This window comes from Ochlerotatus camptorhynchus, unplaced genomic scaffold (assembly GCF_037179485.1).
Source record: "Ochlerotatus camptorhynchus isolate MF236.1 unplaced genomic scaffold, CSIRO-AGI_Acam_v1.1 ptg000500l, whole genome shotgun sequence".
NCBI classification, from domain to species: domain Eukaryota; kingdom Metazoa; phylum Arthropoda; class Insecta; order Diptera; family Culicidae; genus Ochlerotatus; species Ochlerotatus camptorhynchus.
The window spans coordinates 27,744-43,016 of NW_027040985.1; the positions used below are offsets into that span (position 1 = coordinate 27,744).

The 15,273-nt window shown below is 42.5% G+C and overlaps 1 protein-coding gene across 7 annotated transcripts in view; it reads left to right on the forward strand.

The window, feature by feature from the left end:
* Nucleotides 1-6,851: 6,851 nt before the first annotated feature.
* LOC135712667 (uncharacterized) overlaps nt 6,852-15,273 on the forward strand; it is a 269,423-nt gene continuing 261,001 nt past the window's right edge. For 6 of the 7 annotated variants that reach the window (XR_010518664.1, XR_010518661.1, XR_010518662.1 and 3 more), the window contains exon 1: nt 6,852-8,040. Coding sequence is in view for 2 of the 7 variants with exons in the window: in XM_065235611.1 (XP_065091683.1) it covers nt 7,264-8,040 (777 nt within the window). In the remaining 5 variants the exon portion in view is untranslated. The remainder of the gene's footprint in view (nt 8,041-15,273) is intronic. The other variant, XR_010518665.1, reaches the window with a different exon arrangement.

Below are 15,273 nucleotides of genomic sequence, written 5' to 3' on the forward strand. Positions count from 1 at the left end.
TGATCAACCTGAAGTCTTGATAAATATATCCAGATTTCTTTGGAATAATTTCTAAGCTGCCGTGTTTCATATGAGAGAAAACTGAAAAATGCGATTTGGACAATGGAATAGTTGGATATCTTTAGAATAATAACTGATCAATCTAAAATCTTTAAAAAAAAAAACTGAAGTCTAAAACAAATATTTGAGGACATTTGGAGATGTCTGATCACCTGGAGGTCTTTGGAATAATATCTTAGCAGCCTGATGTTCGATAGAATATCTGAGAGATGTGATTTGAAATGTTGGGCAGATCAAGATCTTCAAAATCAAGCATGATCAAGTTGAAGCCTTGAGCAAATATCCTGACGACTGCTGGGAGGTCTAGATGTTGGCCAGGATTTTTTTTTTCCTGTATAATTTAACTGTCCATTAGGCCACGTTGGAAGATCAAAGTTCTTCATCAAATTGACTGGATGCTGCTAAGTCTTGATTATTAAGCCTAGTATTATTCTGAAGATCTCCAACTATACAACAATTGAAATCTCAATGCTTAAATATTCTCACATGTTACCAGATTTCTCATAAACTATTCCATGTAATCAATAATCTTCGAAATGCTTGCTGGATTTATTTTTTATGTTTTTAAGATTTCTGGTGGGGGAATTGAATGTATAATTGAATAAGATTTGGATTAAGCCCTCTAGATGTTTGTTCAAGACTTCTAGTTCACCAGGTATTTTTATGACGATCGGATTTTGAAGGAATCCAAATAACATATTGCAGGTATTTTTTATAATACCTAGCAATAATAAATTATTCCAGACAAATAAGGTATTTTTTTCTGTAGAACTTCAGCAGATCATCATTTCAAATAACATTTATTGGGTTTTTACTTATAATGCCTCATCGGATGAATGCAAATCATGAAAACTAACGTGAACCAGCCTAGCCCAGCTATGCTGATGATTTTGATCAAATGAACCTCCTCATACTACTGATCTACTTGAAGTTCCCGAAATCGAAAATAACAATTTGATGCCTAATGACTTAGAAATGCAGTGCACTGTGGTCCAAAAAGACCAAATGTGGAACGTTTTTATTTTAGCCATGAAGTGTCTTCTGAAGATGTGTTTGTATGAACATCTTCCACAATTTGAAAGTAACAAAAATTAGTCTTACTATGTTAAAAACAGAAAAGCGAACTTTTTCTTTGAAGATATAGAGGAATCATGTCTCGACAAAGTTGTAGAAAATGTCAAAAAAGCAACATTACTGAAGAAGTCAAAAATATAAGTCCTATATTTTCATAGTTGTGGAGCATTTGCTTTGGTAACTCCCTTAAATTTAGGTTTTGTGATCGTAGATTTTTAGTAATTCCGTTTTTCAGCTCATAACTTCGAAGACTGTAAGACGCTATAATTATTCCTTGACGAATCAGCTTGAAGCTTAGATCAAGTACTATATAGTTATGAAGGTTTGGTTTATCTCCTTTTACCCATGTTTGAATAAGGCAGCATTAGATTAAAGTTCGGAGATCTGGCTTCTGAATTCCCAACCTACTTCCAACTTTTACGGAAATCATAACCTTAATAATGTTGTTGTTTTTGTTGTTACAATACTATTTTGCAATACTACCAGTCGCGTCGGATGCCAATTCATCAGCGACATACAGATAATGTTTTATCTAAATGCACAATATCCTGTCGAGCAACTAGTGCCGCCTGGTGAGTAAATTGTGACTGTAATGTCTTGTCAATTTGAACAACTTTGGCGAAGACTGCCACTTTTAATATACTTGATCTATCATGTTAAAGCAAGCCATTTGAAACCAAATGGCATACAAGCGCCGCATAGTGAGTGAATTCTCAACTGAACTTTACAATGGTTCTTGTTAATCTGAAAAACTTTGCCAAATACAGCAAACTTTTATCTAATCGACCTGTCATGTTAAAGCTATAAATTAAGAGTCAAGCGGTATACTAGCACATCTGGTGAAAATGAATTCTAAACTGTCATCAAATAGGGCTTACCCATCAAAACAGCAGACAGCAACCTTCTAGCTAGTTAGGTTTATGCTAGTTAGGTTTAAGCAGTTTTGTATCCAGTTTACATAACATTCCCCCTTTTGGGCATATTGTGATTGAATTGATAATTTTTGATAACCTACCTAACTGTAAATAACTTTACCTAACGTGCCAGATTCCTGGTGATCTGTTGATCGGATCAGCCACAGCAATCTCTGGAAAAGCGTTCTTCGCTCCTTCAGTGACCAGTCGAGTCCGTGGAGGACTGATCAGGATCATCCTAAGGGTCTTGTTCTGGACCCTTTTCAGTTTAAGGTGATTGAATTTAGCACTAGAAAATCATGCGGTACACTAGTGTCGCCTGGTACGGAAATTTTCAACTTAATTGTCCACCATCCAATAGGTCTAAAAAATCTGAATAACTTTTCCAAAAAGAGCAACCTTCTAGCTAGTTGAGCTGCCAAGTTAAAGCAATTAATTGGAAGCCACCCTTAGCAAGACCATAAAGTAAAGGCACAGCAATACCATGCTGGAGGTGCCTGGGTTCGATTCCCGGTCCAGTCTAGGAGTTTTTCGGGTTGGTAAATTTCTCGACTTCCCTGGGCATAGAGTATTATTGTGCTTGCCACACATTATACTAATGCAAAAATGGTTCAGGCATCGAAAGCCCTCAATTAATAACTGTGGAAGTGCATCTAGAACACTAAGTTGAGAGCACGCCATAAGCTAAATATGCCATAAGCAATAAGCTTGAAATGCGAAGAAGAAGAAGAAGGAGACGGAAGTCGAATTATACCTGGTGTGAACGTTCTGAAGTGAGCTGTCCACTAAACAAAAGATCTTATTCATCTGAACAACTTTACGGAAGACAGCAACCTTCGATCTAGTCTAGATGCCAAGTTAAGCAAGTATTTTTAAAACATATGGCTCTTCAGAATTTCCTATGAGTTTTCACTAAAACTCACTTTGCATTCAATTCAGGGTTTTCTTGAAAATGAAATTCTAAAATTCCTCAGATTTACCTTGATAGCAGATTGCACTTGAAGTTTTTCTCAAATATGTTGTCCCAGAACTCCCTTGGAATGAGGTGCTTAGAAATGTTAATATAATTCCATGAGCTTTTAAAACTGTGCAACAAATTTTACACCAGATTCTTGAACATTTTTTTGGGCTTCCAAAAAGGTTTGGAACTTGGGTCTAATTTCGAAACAATATTTTCAAAAGTTTTGTTCGTCAGGACAGAGAATCACTTTTTAGTTTGTTTTTTTGCAAATCCCACCAGATAACTTCCATGGCAGGATTGCGCGTTCTTTGATATTGCCTCCTACGGACATTTTTCAGACGGATCAAGAGCTGAAGATCGTCGTCTATTATAATTGAATCGAATTTAACATCGCATATTGGTACTGAGGTAGCTCTTGCTTCAACTATAGAAGTAGTCAGAGATTCAAGAGCATAATTAATTTCATCTTTGGTTTGCAAAGGAATGTTTGGATCGAAGTTATATTCCATAAATGTTCGATATTGCTCCCAATCAGCTCTATGGTAATTGAAAATAGAGCTGTTGGGATTAGAAATTATTTCTTGGGATATTTCAAAAGTTGCTGAAAGGTGATCAGTCCTGAAGTTAGCATGGGTAACAAATTGGTTACAAAGTTAGCATGAATCAGTTAAGACCAAATCAATAGTTGAGGGATTTTTTGCTGAAGAAAAGCATGTTGGGCTGTTTGGATCTTGAATAGTGTAATAACCTGCAGAAAGCCTCAAAGCCTCTCAACCCAGTCGTGCTTGCTGGTTCCTGTCATCGTAGTCGTTCTGGCCCTGTGGATGAGAATGGTGGCGGGGTCTTCCAAGCTCTCAATTCAGGCAAGTTAAGGAATGATCTCAACAATTCCCCGCCTGATTTCTTTACGAGTTTCAGCACTACACCTCGTATTCCCAATCAAGTACCAAGTACCAATCAGATACCAATCCTGGATGTTACGAACGAAGCCTTCAACACTCCTGTAATGACGTCGCAATACCTGTTGTTCAAGATGTTTTGCCTAAAACGCCTGCCAATGTTTTCGCTGCTCAGCTTTCGGAATCGATCTTAGCAGAATGGAAGCCCCTAATCCTGTCATCACAGTCGAGCCTAACCTGCCAGCGACCTTCAGCCGTCCCGGCCCTATGTATGATTTTGGAGGGTCTTCCAAACTGCCTGCGCAGGCAAGTACAATCACGTTTTGAACACTATCCGCACTGATAACCTTCATTATCACAGTACCATCACATCCAATGCAACACAGTCACCGACACCACGCCTTCCGGGACGCACAACGCAAAGTATTTTGGAAGCGTCCAAGCCCTCCTTCACAGTCGTGACCGTCCAGCCTGCGTTCAACAGCCGTCCCGGTCCTGTGATAGGATCTGGTGAGGGAGGCTTCCAGCTTGTGCAATCAGGCAATTCATCCATCGGTAGTCAACCATCGTCACTAGCCGAACAACGTACTTCTGCGCTTCAATCTGGATCACCTGGTGAACTGCTGATCTACTATCAAAACGTTCGTGGGTTACGTACGAAGATTGATGAATTTTTCCTGGCTGCTCTCGAGTGCAACTATGATGCTGTGGTGCTTACCGAAACGTGGCTTGACGGTCGAATCAACTCATCGCAACTTTTCGGCAGCTTATTCACAGTATTTCGCAATGATCGTAGCCGTCTAAACAGCACTAAATCTCGTGGAGGTGGTGTACTCATAGCTGTTGCAAAGCGCTTGAAAGGCTGTCTCGACCCTACACCGATCACTGCTTCGCTAGAGCAACTGTGGGTTAAGATCAAAACTACGAGCAAAACAGTTAGCGTGGGCGTTATTTACTTACCACCGGACCGAAAGTCTGACCTAAACTGCATTGAAAACCACGTCAACTCAATTGGCGCAGTGTTATCTCGATTGGACAACAATGACTTGGCTCTGCTACTCGGTGATTACAACCAATCTGGCTTGATTTGGAATACAGACACGAACAATCAGCTGCCAACTGTTCTTCGTTCAAGTATATCTGCATCATGTGGCACTCTACTTGATGGTTTCAACCTGCATGGCTTAGCGCAAATCAACACCGTTTTAAATAGGAATGCTCGACTGCTTGACCTTGTACTGGCGAACGAGCTCGCTCTCCCGGAATGCTCAGTATCTGAAGCTGCAGATCCTTTGATGAGCCTTGATGCCGATCACCACGCGTTGGAAACATCCATCAGCCTTCATGCTCCCATCAGCTTTGAACCCACCGAAGATGTGCTAGGTCTTGATTTCCGCAAAGCAGACTTTCTTGCACTGACTCATGCGCTTGACCAAGTCGATTGGCAAATGCTTGAGCAATCACCCAGCGTCGACGAGGCTGTCGAAAATTCCATTGGGATTGTCAACCGCTTAATCACTACTTGTGTACCATTACGAAGACCTGTCAAACACGCACCGCTCTCACAAAACGATGGTTCTCTCGAGCTAGCAACAACTATCGGAAGTATAATCGGTTTCTCTACAAACGGTATACTAGGCGAATGCAGCACAACCTTCGCACCAACCCTAAATTGTTTTGGTCGTTTGTCAACACTAAGAGAAACGAAGTTGGCCTTCCTACGGAAATCTCTCTTGGAGAGAGACATGCGCGCACTCCATTCGAGAAATGTAACCTTCTGGCAGAACACTTCAGACACGCCTTCAACTACACAACTGCCTCAGCGGATCAAGTGAACGAGGCAACCAGAGACACGCCAAATGATGTGTTTCCTTTCGACATCTTTGAGATATCCGAGGAGCTAGTGGAGTCTGCAATTAACAAGACGAAACATTCGATTGCTGCTGGTCCTGATGGGATCCCCGGATGTATCCTGAAGAAATGTTCCTCCGCACTTACTAAGCCATTAAGGAAGTTGTTCAACCTTTCACTGCAGCAAGGTGAATTCCCTAGGAGTTGGAAATCCTCCTTTATGTTCCCAGTATTCAAGAAAGGAGAAAAGCGCAAAATTGAAAACTATCGCGGAATCACTTCACTCTGTGCCTGCTCTAAAGTGTTTTAAATAATCATTAATGACGCCCTATTTGCAAGCTGCTGTAGCTATATTTCTCCGGACCAGCATGGGTTCTACTCTAAGAGATCTGTCTCTACAAATCTAGCACCATTCGTATCCTCCTGCCTTCAGAATATGGAAGCAGGAGCACAAACAGATGTCGTCTATACGGCTATACGTCTATGAAGGCTGCTTTTGATCGAGTTGATCATGCTATCCTGCTAGCTAAACTGGATAAGCTTGGTGTGTCACAGGGCTTCATTCGTTGGTTCAAGTCTTACTTGACAAATCGAGAGCTCAGCGTGAAAATCGGAACAGCACAATCAAACTCTTCCACCAATAATACATCCGGTGTCCGTCAAGGCAGCAACTTAGGACCGTTGCTATTTTCAAATTTCATTAAGACAACACAAAGTCAAATGAGAAATATTAAATAAATAAATAATAACAATCATCAAACCGAGTATTACCATTGAAATTGCTTTGAGCATTATTCCATGAGCGGTGTTTTGCATTAAAATCACCAAATGAAGAATTTAGACCTATGACGGGTAAGTTTCTGAATGTCACCCTTGAGAAAATTCTTTTGCTGGCCTACGTATTGGAACGGCAAATAGGCACTTATAAACGTAAGTCTTACAAGTTCGGAATAAATTTTCTCATTTTTAAACTTTTACCTAACAGTTCCACTATTCAAAACCCCAGTTTAACATTGCTTTTTTGTGTATATTCTCGAAAAAATCAGCTTTTTAATAACTCCTTGCTTTTTTTCGTTTCATCCACAGGTGCCCTCTCCCTGCGATCCCACAGAAATTGGCCATCAGTGTTGCTAAATCCCGGCAATAAAGTCAACAGCAAGTGAAATTTGTGATCGATTTGTGATTGAAATCCGCAGTGCCGTGTGCGAAATTTCACCGTCTTTCTTTATCTCTCTCTCTTCCAAAATGTGATATCCCACGGGAAAACCGAAGAAGATTCAAATCAATAAGAAGAAAAAAAAATCAATCCAAAAACCTCCATTGGCATGCCCCTTGAAAATGCTCCCCCCGAGAAGCACCTCCGCAGAAGTGTGACCATCCATCTGTCGCCACATTCACGGCTGCTGTGAATGCTTCCGAAGCGCAAACGTAAACGCTACCGCCGCATCAACTCTAGTCATCCACCGCCGGCAAAGGCTTCAAACTGGAGCTTCTACAGCGAGTCATGTTCCTGCTGGGGTGGACCCTGGTCCTCGGGCTAGTGGAAACCACCAGCCCCCTCAGCGTGGTCCACCATCCCCAGCAGCAGCAGCAGCAGCAGCAAAAGCAGCAATCGCAATCTTCCGGGCTCGGTAGTCCCGAGGGGCTGATCATCGAGGATTCGCCGATCGCCCCCTCGTCGCAGTACATCGTCCAGAAGGACGTCTGGAACGGAGGAAGTGCCAGCAGTAGCAATCGTCACCTTCACCATCACAATAGTCAACAGTCCCCGCACTCATCATCCTCTAGTGGTAGTGATAGTGCCCCTAGCGATGTCCCCCATCGATCCCCCCTGATTCCCGGCGGTAGAAGTAACGATACTTTCCGTTCTTTCATCCCAGGAACGGGAGGCGGAGGTAACGGAGGATCGTCAGGTGGTTCGCACGGTGGTGGTGGTGGTGGTGGTGGAGGTGGTTTCAGCAGCTTCTTCGGCTTGAGCGGCGGCGGTGAGTGGACACTGATGGATTGCTTCTCGCTGCGGAGAACCCACCATCTGTACTACCAAATCGGCAGTGGGTTGTTCTTCTTGGCCTTCCTGGCCCCGAATGCCCCCTTCGGGATGCTGTGGCTGCGGTGTATGGTCATTGCCGGGAGCGTGCTGCTCATCATCTGGGGCTGGCAGGTCGAGTGCACGATGGACGCCGTCATCTGGGCCAGCTTGTTCCTGATCATCAATGCGATCTACGTGGGGGCGCTGCTGTGCAAGCTGCGGCCGGTCAAGTTCGAGAAGGAGATCGAAGCGGTGAGTTTTTTTTTCGATGTTTGTTTTCATTTTCAAGCTTCAATTCCAACCAAAATTGTATCACCTTCAACGTCCAATAAACCTTGTATGAGTACTAATTCAGCACCCGTCCAAAATTAGGCCTCAATCGACTTTGGCTTATTCATTATTGAACGCCTCTTTAATCCACCGGTAGTGCTAGCAAATGAGTAGAAAATTCACAAGAAAGTCGTAGGCCAAGCTCCTTAAGCTCATTCATTCATCAACAACCGTTTTGCGCCACCCACCACCGGCCGTTGTCTCGGAAAGAAGTTTTCCACCACCAGAAAGGAAGCAGCATCGGCAGATGAATTGAATTATGGAGCACATTGCTTGCGAACTGCAAGGGTGCTTCCAAGTAAAAGGAGAATTATGAACAAGACCACACGGAAGTTGGCAATTATCGCTCAATTATTTCTGTTTTTCTTCGATAGAAAAAAAAAACACAGAGATCGCAAGACAACGATAGCAATGAGCAACAATGTTTTCTTATTAAGGCATTCAATTGTTTCGGCATTCTGGTTGCCAGCGTTTTTTTTTTGTTTTCTGCTTCCAAATAATAAATCATTTGCTTATGTTCTTGATTGCTGGAGCGACGTACGCTCCCATCCTGAAGAGACGACGGGAAGAATTTGCCTGATCTCAATCGCTTGTTGGACGTTGGTTCAATTAGACTAACAAATCGTGCTGCAACAGTTCTCCTCGATAGCTCTATATGATAGGTATATGCCTTTGAACTTGGTAGTCAACGAATGACGGAACGCCCGCTGAATGAATACAATGAGCGGGAAACTCCCACGGGTTTTTTTTTTCCTCCATCCGAATTGAATAAAAACAACAAATTTAGATCATTTCCACCTACTTTGGCAGGTATTATGACCGAAAATAAAACTGGAAAATAAAGTGCTTCGCAAAACTGACTGCGACAAAGTTGTGGCGTGTCGAGCGACGAAGAAACGGAGCAGTCAAGCTGTGTCGATGAACTCTTTTTTTTTTTTTTTTAGCAAATCCGGTAATGAATGGCTTCCGTTCGTTTTGGGAGAGTTCTGCGGGCTTAACGGACAGCAATCGGCAGCCATTTATTAAATTAGATTAACCCTAAATATAGTTTAGAGCAGGAGCGGTGGGTGGCCTGGTGTCCTTGAATGGGTCGCAGGAACTCAGGCAGCTTGGTCATCTGGGAGAAAAATTGCTGAGAGAGGTGCTTTAGGCAGGGAAGATCGACGGGGCGAGGAATATTTTGGACGAGAAGGGACTGATAATAGGGAAGGGAATCGATTTCTTGAAGATGGCGATTGACGAGAAGCGCTTTACACTTAATCGCTGGCAGTTGCAGTTTTAGTCCTCCATGTTCTTTTCTGCGTGCCAGCTGCTGCATTGGAACACGTGCTGCCAACCCTCGAAACAGGAAAGTCCCCATCGCCGCTGTCAGCTTCAGCGTTGCCAGATAGTTTTAAATCTTATCGGTATCAAAGTTATATAAAAATCGGTATTTATCGGTATTTACTATTTATTTAATTTTATATTTTTGCCGTTTTTTTAAGGGAAAATTTTAACGATGGGAATTGCTTTGTTTGACTGACGGCTTTCTCAGTCTTAAAATATCATTAAATGAAACCAAAATATGGAAAATCAGCCTTAACTATTGACAATAACGACAAACAATATTTTCCCTTAAAAAAAGTCACAATCTATGGCCGAAATGTTGGGCAGAGTACATTGTAGTCGTTGCAGTGAGAAAGCCGTTAATCAAAGCAAAATTGTAGCTATAATCTATGTGACTATGATCGGAAAATTCCGGAAGAAAACTCCGGGAAATGTTTGAATAAGCTTCTGAATGGAGCTGAAAAAACATCCAGAGAAAGACGAAAGAAGCTCTCCTGGATGAAGTTCGAGACAAGCTGGAAAAACCTCCGGGAAACTTCCAAGACACGAATTGATAGACTTGTGGCGAAAATTTAAATAAACTATCGGAAAAAAACGGATTTCAATCCAAAGGAAGACAGAAGAGATTCGGAAATCGGAAGTAAATTTCCAGAAGTAGCCAATTCCAGGGAAAGCCAGAAGAAGCTCGGAAAAACCTTCCAATAGAAGTCGAACAAAAAATGGTCAAACTTCCAGAAGAAGACGAAAAAAATTTCTGGTAGAATTAATTGAACTTCCTTGAGAAGACGAAATAAACTTCCTGGAGACGCTGCCAGAAACTTCCTAAGGTAGATTGGAAGAAACATCTGAAGAAAATCGGACACCAGAGCGTTCCGTAAGCGACATACTTCCGGAAGTAAGAGATTCCTGGGGGATGTTCTAATGATCCAGAAAATTTTCCTGATATTCAAAAAACATTCCTGAAGACTCCGAATTTTATCTGAAGTTTTCGGAACGTTCCTAAAATGCACTTAGGAATATTCCATAATTCCTCAAAATTCCTTAAAAGTTCTTGTAATTTCCCTGAAATTAAAGGCTGTTTAGGAGTTCTCTGGTCATCCTTGAAGCGCTCTGAACTTCTTTGATTATAATAAGACTACTGGAATATCTCTAATCATCTTAGAAGGCCTCTGTACTTTCTTGAAGATTACGAAATCTCTTAAGTGCTCGCACAATTTTCTTGAATTTATTGTAACTTCAGCATTGAAGTTCTCTGATCGTCCCGATTTTTTTTTTATTTTTAAAAGTTATCGACACTGCCATTAAAAAGCATAGAACTTCCCATAAAATGTTCTCACAATGATCTAATGTTAATGTAACTTCCCTTACGTTTCCTAAATTAGCATGGACATTGCTGAAGTTTTCGGAAATTGCCTGAGTTTCTCGGAACTTCTTTGTTATTTCAGCAATTTCATTGAAATTAATGGGTTTGCCCTGATGTTCTCTGTGCTTCACTAAAGTTCCTGAAAGCCATTAAATTTCCCAGAAGTTCTTTGGACTTGTGAAGTTTCCAAAATATTTTTAAAGAGACATCTTTAAGTTCACTGGAGTTCACTGGACTTTTCTGAAATTTCCGGGTTTTCGAATTTTAACAGAAATTAATGAAACTATCTTTAATTTATCGAAACTTACACAAAAGTCTGGACTTTTCTGAAGTTTCAGAACTTCTTAAATGTGCCTGCCGCTAGTGTGGATCCACAATAAAAATCTGAAAGCATCCTTGAAGCTTCGGGAAAGTTTAAAAAACTGGCGGGAGAAGATGAAAGAATCATTCGAGCGAAGGCTGAAGAAGCTTCCAAGGTAAGGTGGAAGAAAATTCCAGAGAAAGTTGGATGAAACTTCAGGAAGTTTAAAAATGAATAAAAACTTCTTCAAGTTAAGTAATTTTTAAAATATATTTCTCGATTCCCTAGGAATTACCGGAAAGAGCCATCGACTATTTCTCGATTGATGGGTAGCCAAAAACGGTGAGGAAATGCAAACATTAATCGAAAGAGTATCAAGCATGAGGCATCTTTAGAGACGATATAAAAAAATATGAAGTATTCTCAAAAATTTACTTCGAAATTCAAGCGTGGCAGGCAATAATAATTTTGAGTATTTAAAAAAAAACGGTATAAATCGGTATACAATCTTCAAAATCGGTATTCTGAGGAACCTTATCTGTATATCGGTATCTAGTTTAGAAATCGGTATAAATACCGATAAATCGGTATATCTGGCAACGCTGGTCAGCTTTTCCGTGCACACGCTCGTCTGATTTTACTCTAAAGTGAGTAACTTTTACTCAATTTCGTATTTGTGCGCTAAATGTCAAAAACTGAGCAACATCAATTTAGCAAAGTGAGTAACCTTTACTTTAATTAAATAAATATGGAACTTTACTGTTTTGAATTAGATCAAATGTAATAAACGTCTTAGCCCGGAGTTGAAAGTCAATTCCCGATAAATTCCCACAAAGTGTTGAAAGGATGAAAGATTCTACTATCAGTGAAACTGGACGGACTAGTAACTGGCGTAAGTAGCAATTGGTGTTTTTCTTCTGAGATAAGCTTGATATAAGTCAAAATTTACACAGGTCACGTTTTCTGAACTTCTGGTTGCGATCTTCAGATTCCCAGGTTCAATCCTAAGGAAAGTTCACTATTATAGAATTGTAAGTAAGTTTTATAAGAAAATCGGAAAATAGCAATATATTCAAAAAGTATTTCATTTTCAGAAACAAAAAGATGAGAAACTGATCCGTATGTTGCCCTAATTTATCCCAGAGATGAACAATGTGTTAATTCCCGCATCGAAAATAGCAATTTGCAACTAAACTATTTAGTGTAGCATTTTGATGTCTGCTAGAATATTTTTTCAATTTTGAAAGACTTTATTGCAGTGGTGAAATGTTTTGCTTAAGAGGTGTGTACACATTAAGATTATTTCACCGAAATCTGTGAAATTTTACCGAAATCTGTGAAATTTTACCGAAATCTCAACAGCTAAACGTTCGGTAAACAGTTCGGTGATTTTTCACAGATTTCCTGTAACTTTTCACCGAATATCTGTGAAAAATTACAGGAAATCTGTGAAAAATCACCGAACGGTTTACCGAACGTTCAGCTGTTGAGATTTCGGTGAAATTTCACAGATTTCGGTCAAATATTCTAAGTGTGTACACTACTTACACACTAAGGTGTGTAAAAAAATATTTCTTGTTAAAATTGACGATCGTCTATCGAAACATTGCAGATGAAGTCATTTTCAGATACTTTGTCGAACACGTACATTTTCCATCTCTCCAGTGGACAAAGTTATAGGGTGAAAATGGAGTACAAACGGTAGTACCCCCTTAAAAACCGTTTTGACGTAGACTACATCTTACGGGAAGATACTGGGAGATCGGATATCTAAAATTGCGACCGTCACGAAAAGGTGTAAGTTTTTTAACGCTTATAACTTTATCATTTATATACGAAATTAAAATCCAAATACACCAATCGATAGGAAATAACTGCACAACCTGTTACAATAAATGCTTTTCTAATTCTCTAAAAAAAAAAAAAAACCGTTAAAAAATGTACAAATTAAAAGTGTTAATTTTATCACTGTTTCAATGATATAAACGTGCTCCTCAAACCAAGTCGTCATAATCGAGTATCATTTGGTTGCGCATCGTTTTGCTTGAACCTGTAAAACTATATAAGAGCTCTGCTCATGGACGGACATCATTCGCTGCCAGACTGTTGAGCAGTTCAGTCGATTTGTATTCTCTCTCGTTTCGTTCGTTCGTTCGTTCGCAAATCGAATTAGCTCCGCGTTGTGTAGTGACGCTCTCGCTAACCCAGACATGGGTAAGAAATCGCGCGGTAACGCGAGTGCCGGTTTACCGGGAAAACAGCCTCTCCCAGGAGACGGCGCGACCACCGAGCCAGCCCAGAAGCCGGGGCCTCCCGGAACTAAACGACCCAGACCTGAAGACAGCAGCGCCACCGCATCGGCAGCAAACATGCTGCTGAGCAACAATCCGTTCTCCGCCCTGCAGAACGGAGCCCAGCCGCAGTCGGACCCTGAGACGGTGCCGAAAAAAGTGAAGTTGCCACCCTTCTATGTGAAGGGCTTCCCTCCCGGGCTATGGGAGCAGCTGGATTTCTACATTAAGCAGGGCCTTCGCTGCACCATTCAACGGTGCACGGAAGGCTACAAACTGATGGTCCCGGCCGAAAAACACTTAAACACAGTCCAGGCCCTCTTGGACAGGATAAAGCTGGAGTACTTCTCCCACAACGTCGAGGTCACCCAGCCGCTGAAAGTGGTGCTGCGTGGGCTCCACGACATGGACACCACCACCTTAATGGACGAGATTAAGGCGAACGGCCTCAAGCCGGTCGAAATCCACTAGATGACCCGCAGCAAGGCCATCAAGTATCGTGACCAGCTCTACCTGGTCCATCTGGAGAAGAACTCCACAACCGTGAAGGATCTCCAGACGACACGCACACTGTTCCACATCGTAGTGAAGTGGGAGCGGTATAAGCCGACCCACCGTGGCGTCACTCAGTGCTCGAACTGCCTATTGTTCGGGCACGGCACCAGGAACTGCCGCATGGCCAGCCGCTGCTTCAAATGCGGCAAAAACCACAACTGCGGTGCCGCCCACAAGGCCACGAGTAAGGCCTGTCCGAAGTAGGCCGAATACGCCGAGATCCGGAAGAAGGTCTCGTCCAACAACCAGCCCGGTCGCAAGAAGGTTCTGGAAAACAACGCGCAGAACTTTCCTCAGTTATCACCGGTCCAACCACGGCCAATTCCAGTGTTGCTGCCGCTCCCGCTCAACCAACAGTTGGCTGCTGCCCAGTCGGCTGCCGCTGCAGTACCCGGTCAAGCCTGACGGATCCCCCTGCTCCGGGACTGGCCGGTACAACCGGCGAAGCTACAGACGATTCTCCGCTGTCAACGGATGAGATCGTCACACTGCTGGCCCAGGCCATCATCATCATGCGCACCTGCGCTACAAGAACACAACAGCTCCAAGCTATCATCTCCTTCGTCGCTAATTATGGACCGTGAAGCCATAAAGATCGCCAACTGGAACGCTCGCTCCGTAGGGGCGAAAAACATTGAGCTTGCAGACTTCCTCCGCAAGCACGACATCGACGTGGGCCTTCTCACCGAGACCCACCTCAAGACCGGTGACAGCCTCTGGCTGCCCGACCACAGCATTGTCCGGCTTGATCGCACCAGCTCCAGGGGGGGCGGTGTCGCGGTCATCATCAAGAAAGGCATCAAGTACTGCACCCTACCCCACTACCGCACTTCCATCATCGAGGCCGTCGGCGTAGAGGTGGAAACATCGACCGGAAACGTCCGGTTCATCGCCGCCTACTGCCCCCGGCAATGTACCGTTAGCAATGGTACAGCACAGCAGTTCAAGAACGACCTTGCCATCATAACCCGCACCAATGCCCGCTTCGTAATCGGAGGGGACCTGAACGCCCGGCACGAGGCCTGGCGGAACTACCAGCAGAACCAGAACGGCCGCCTACTATTCGACCATTCCCAGCATGGTCTCTATTCCGTCTGGTTTCCGGACGAACCAACCTTCACATCACCGGCGGGCAACCCATTGACGCTGGACCCGTTCTTGGCAAACACCTTTTTTACATATTCTGCACAAAAGTACTTTCTGTCACGCCCCATTCATAAAAAAAAATGACGGGAAATCCTGTCAGGGGCGGGGCTTAGAAAGTAGTTTTTCTGCATAATATGTAAAAAAGGAGGGACATCGAACTTTGTATACAAATT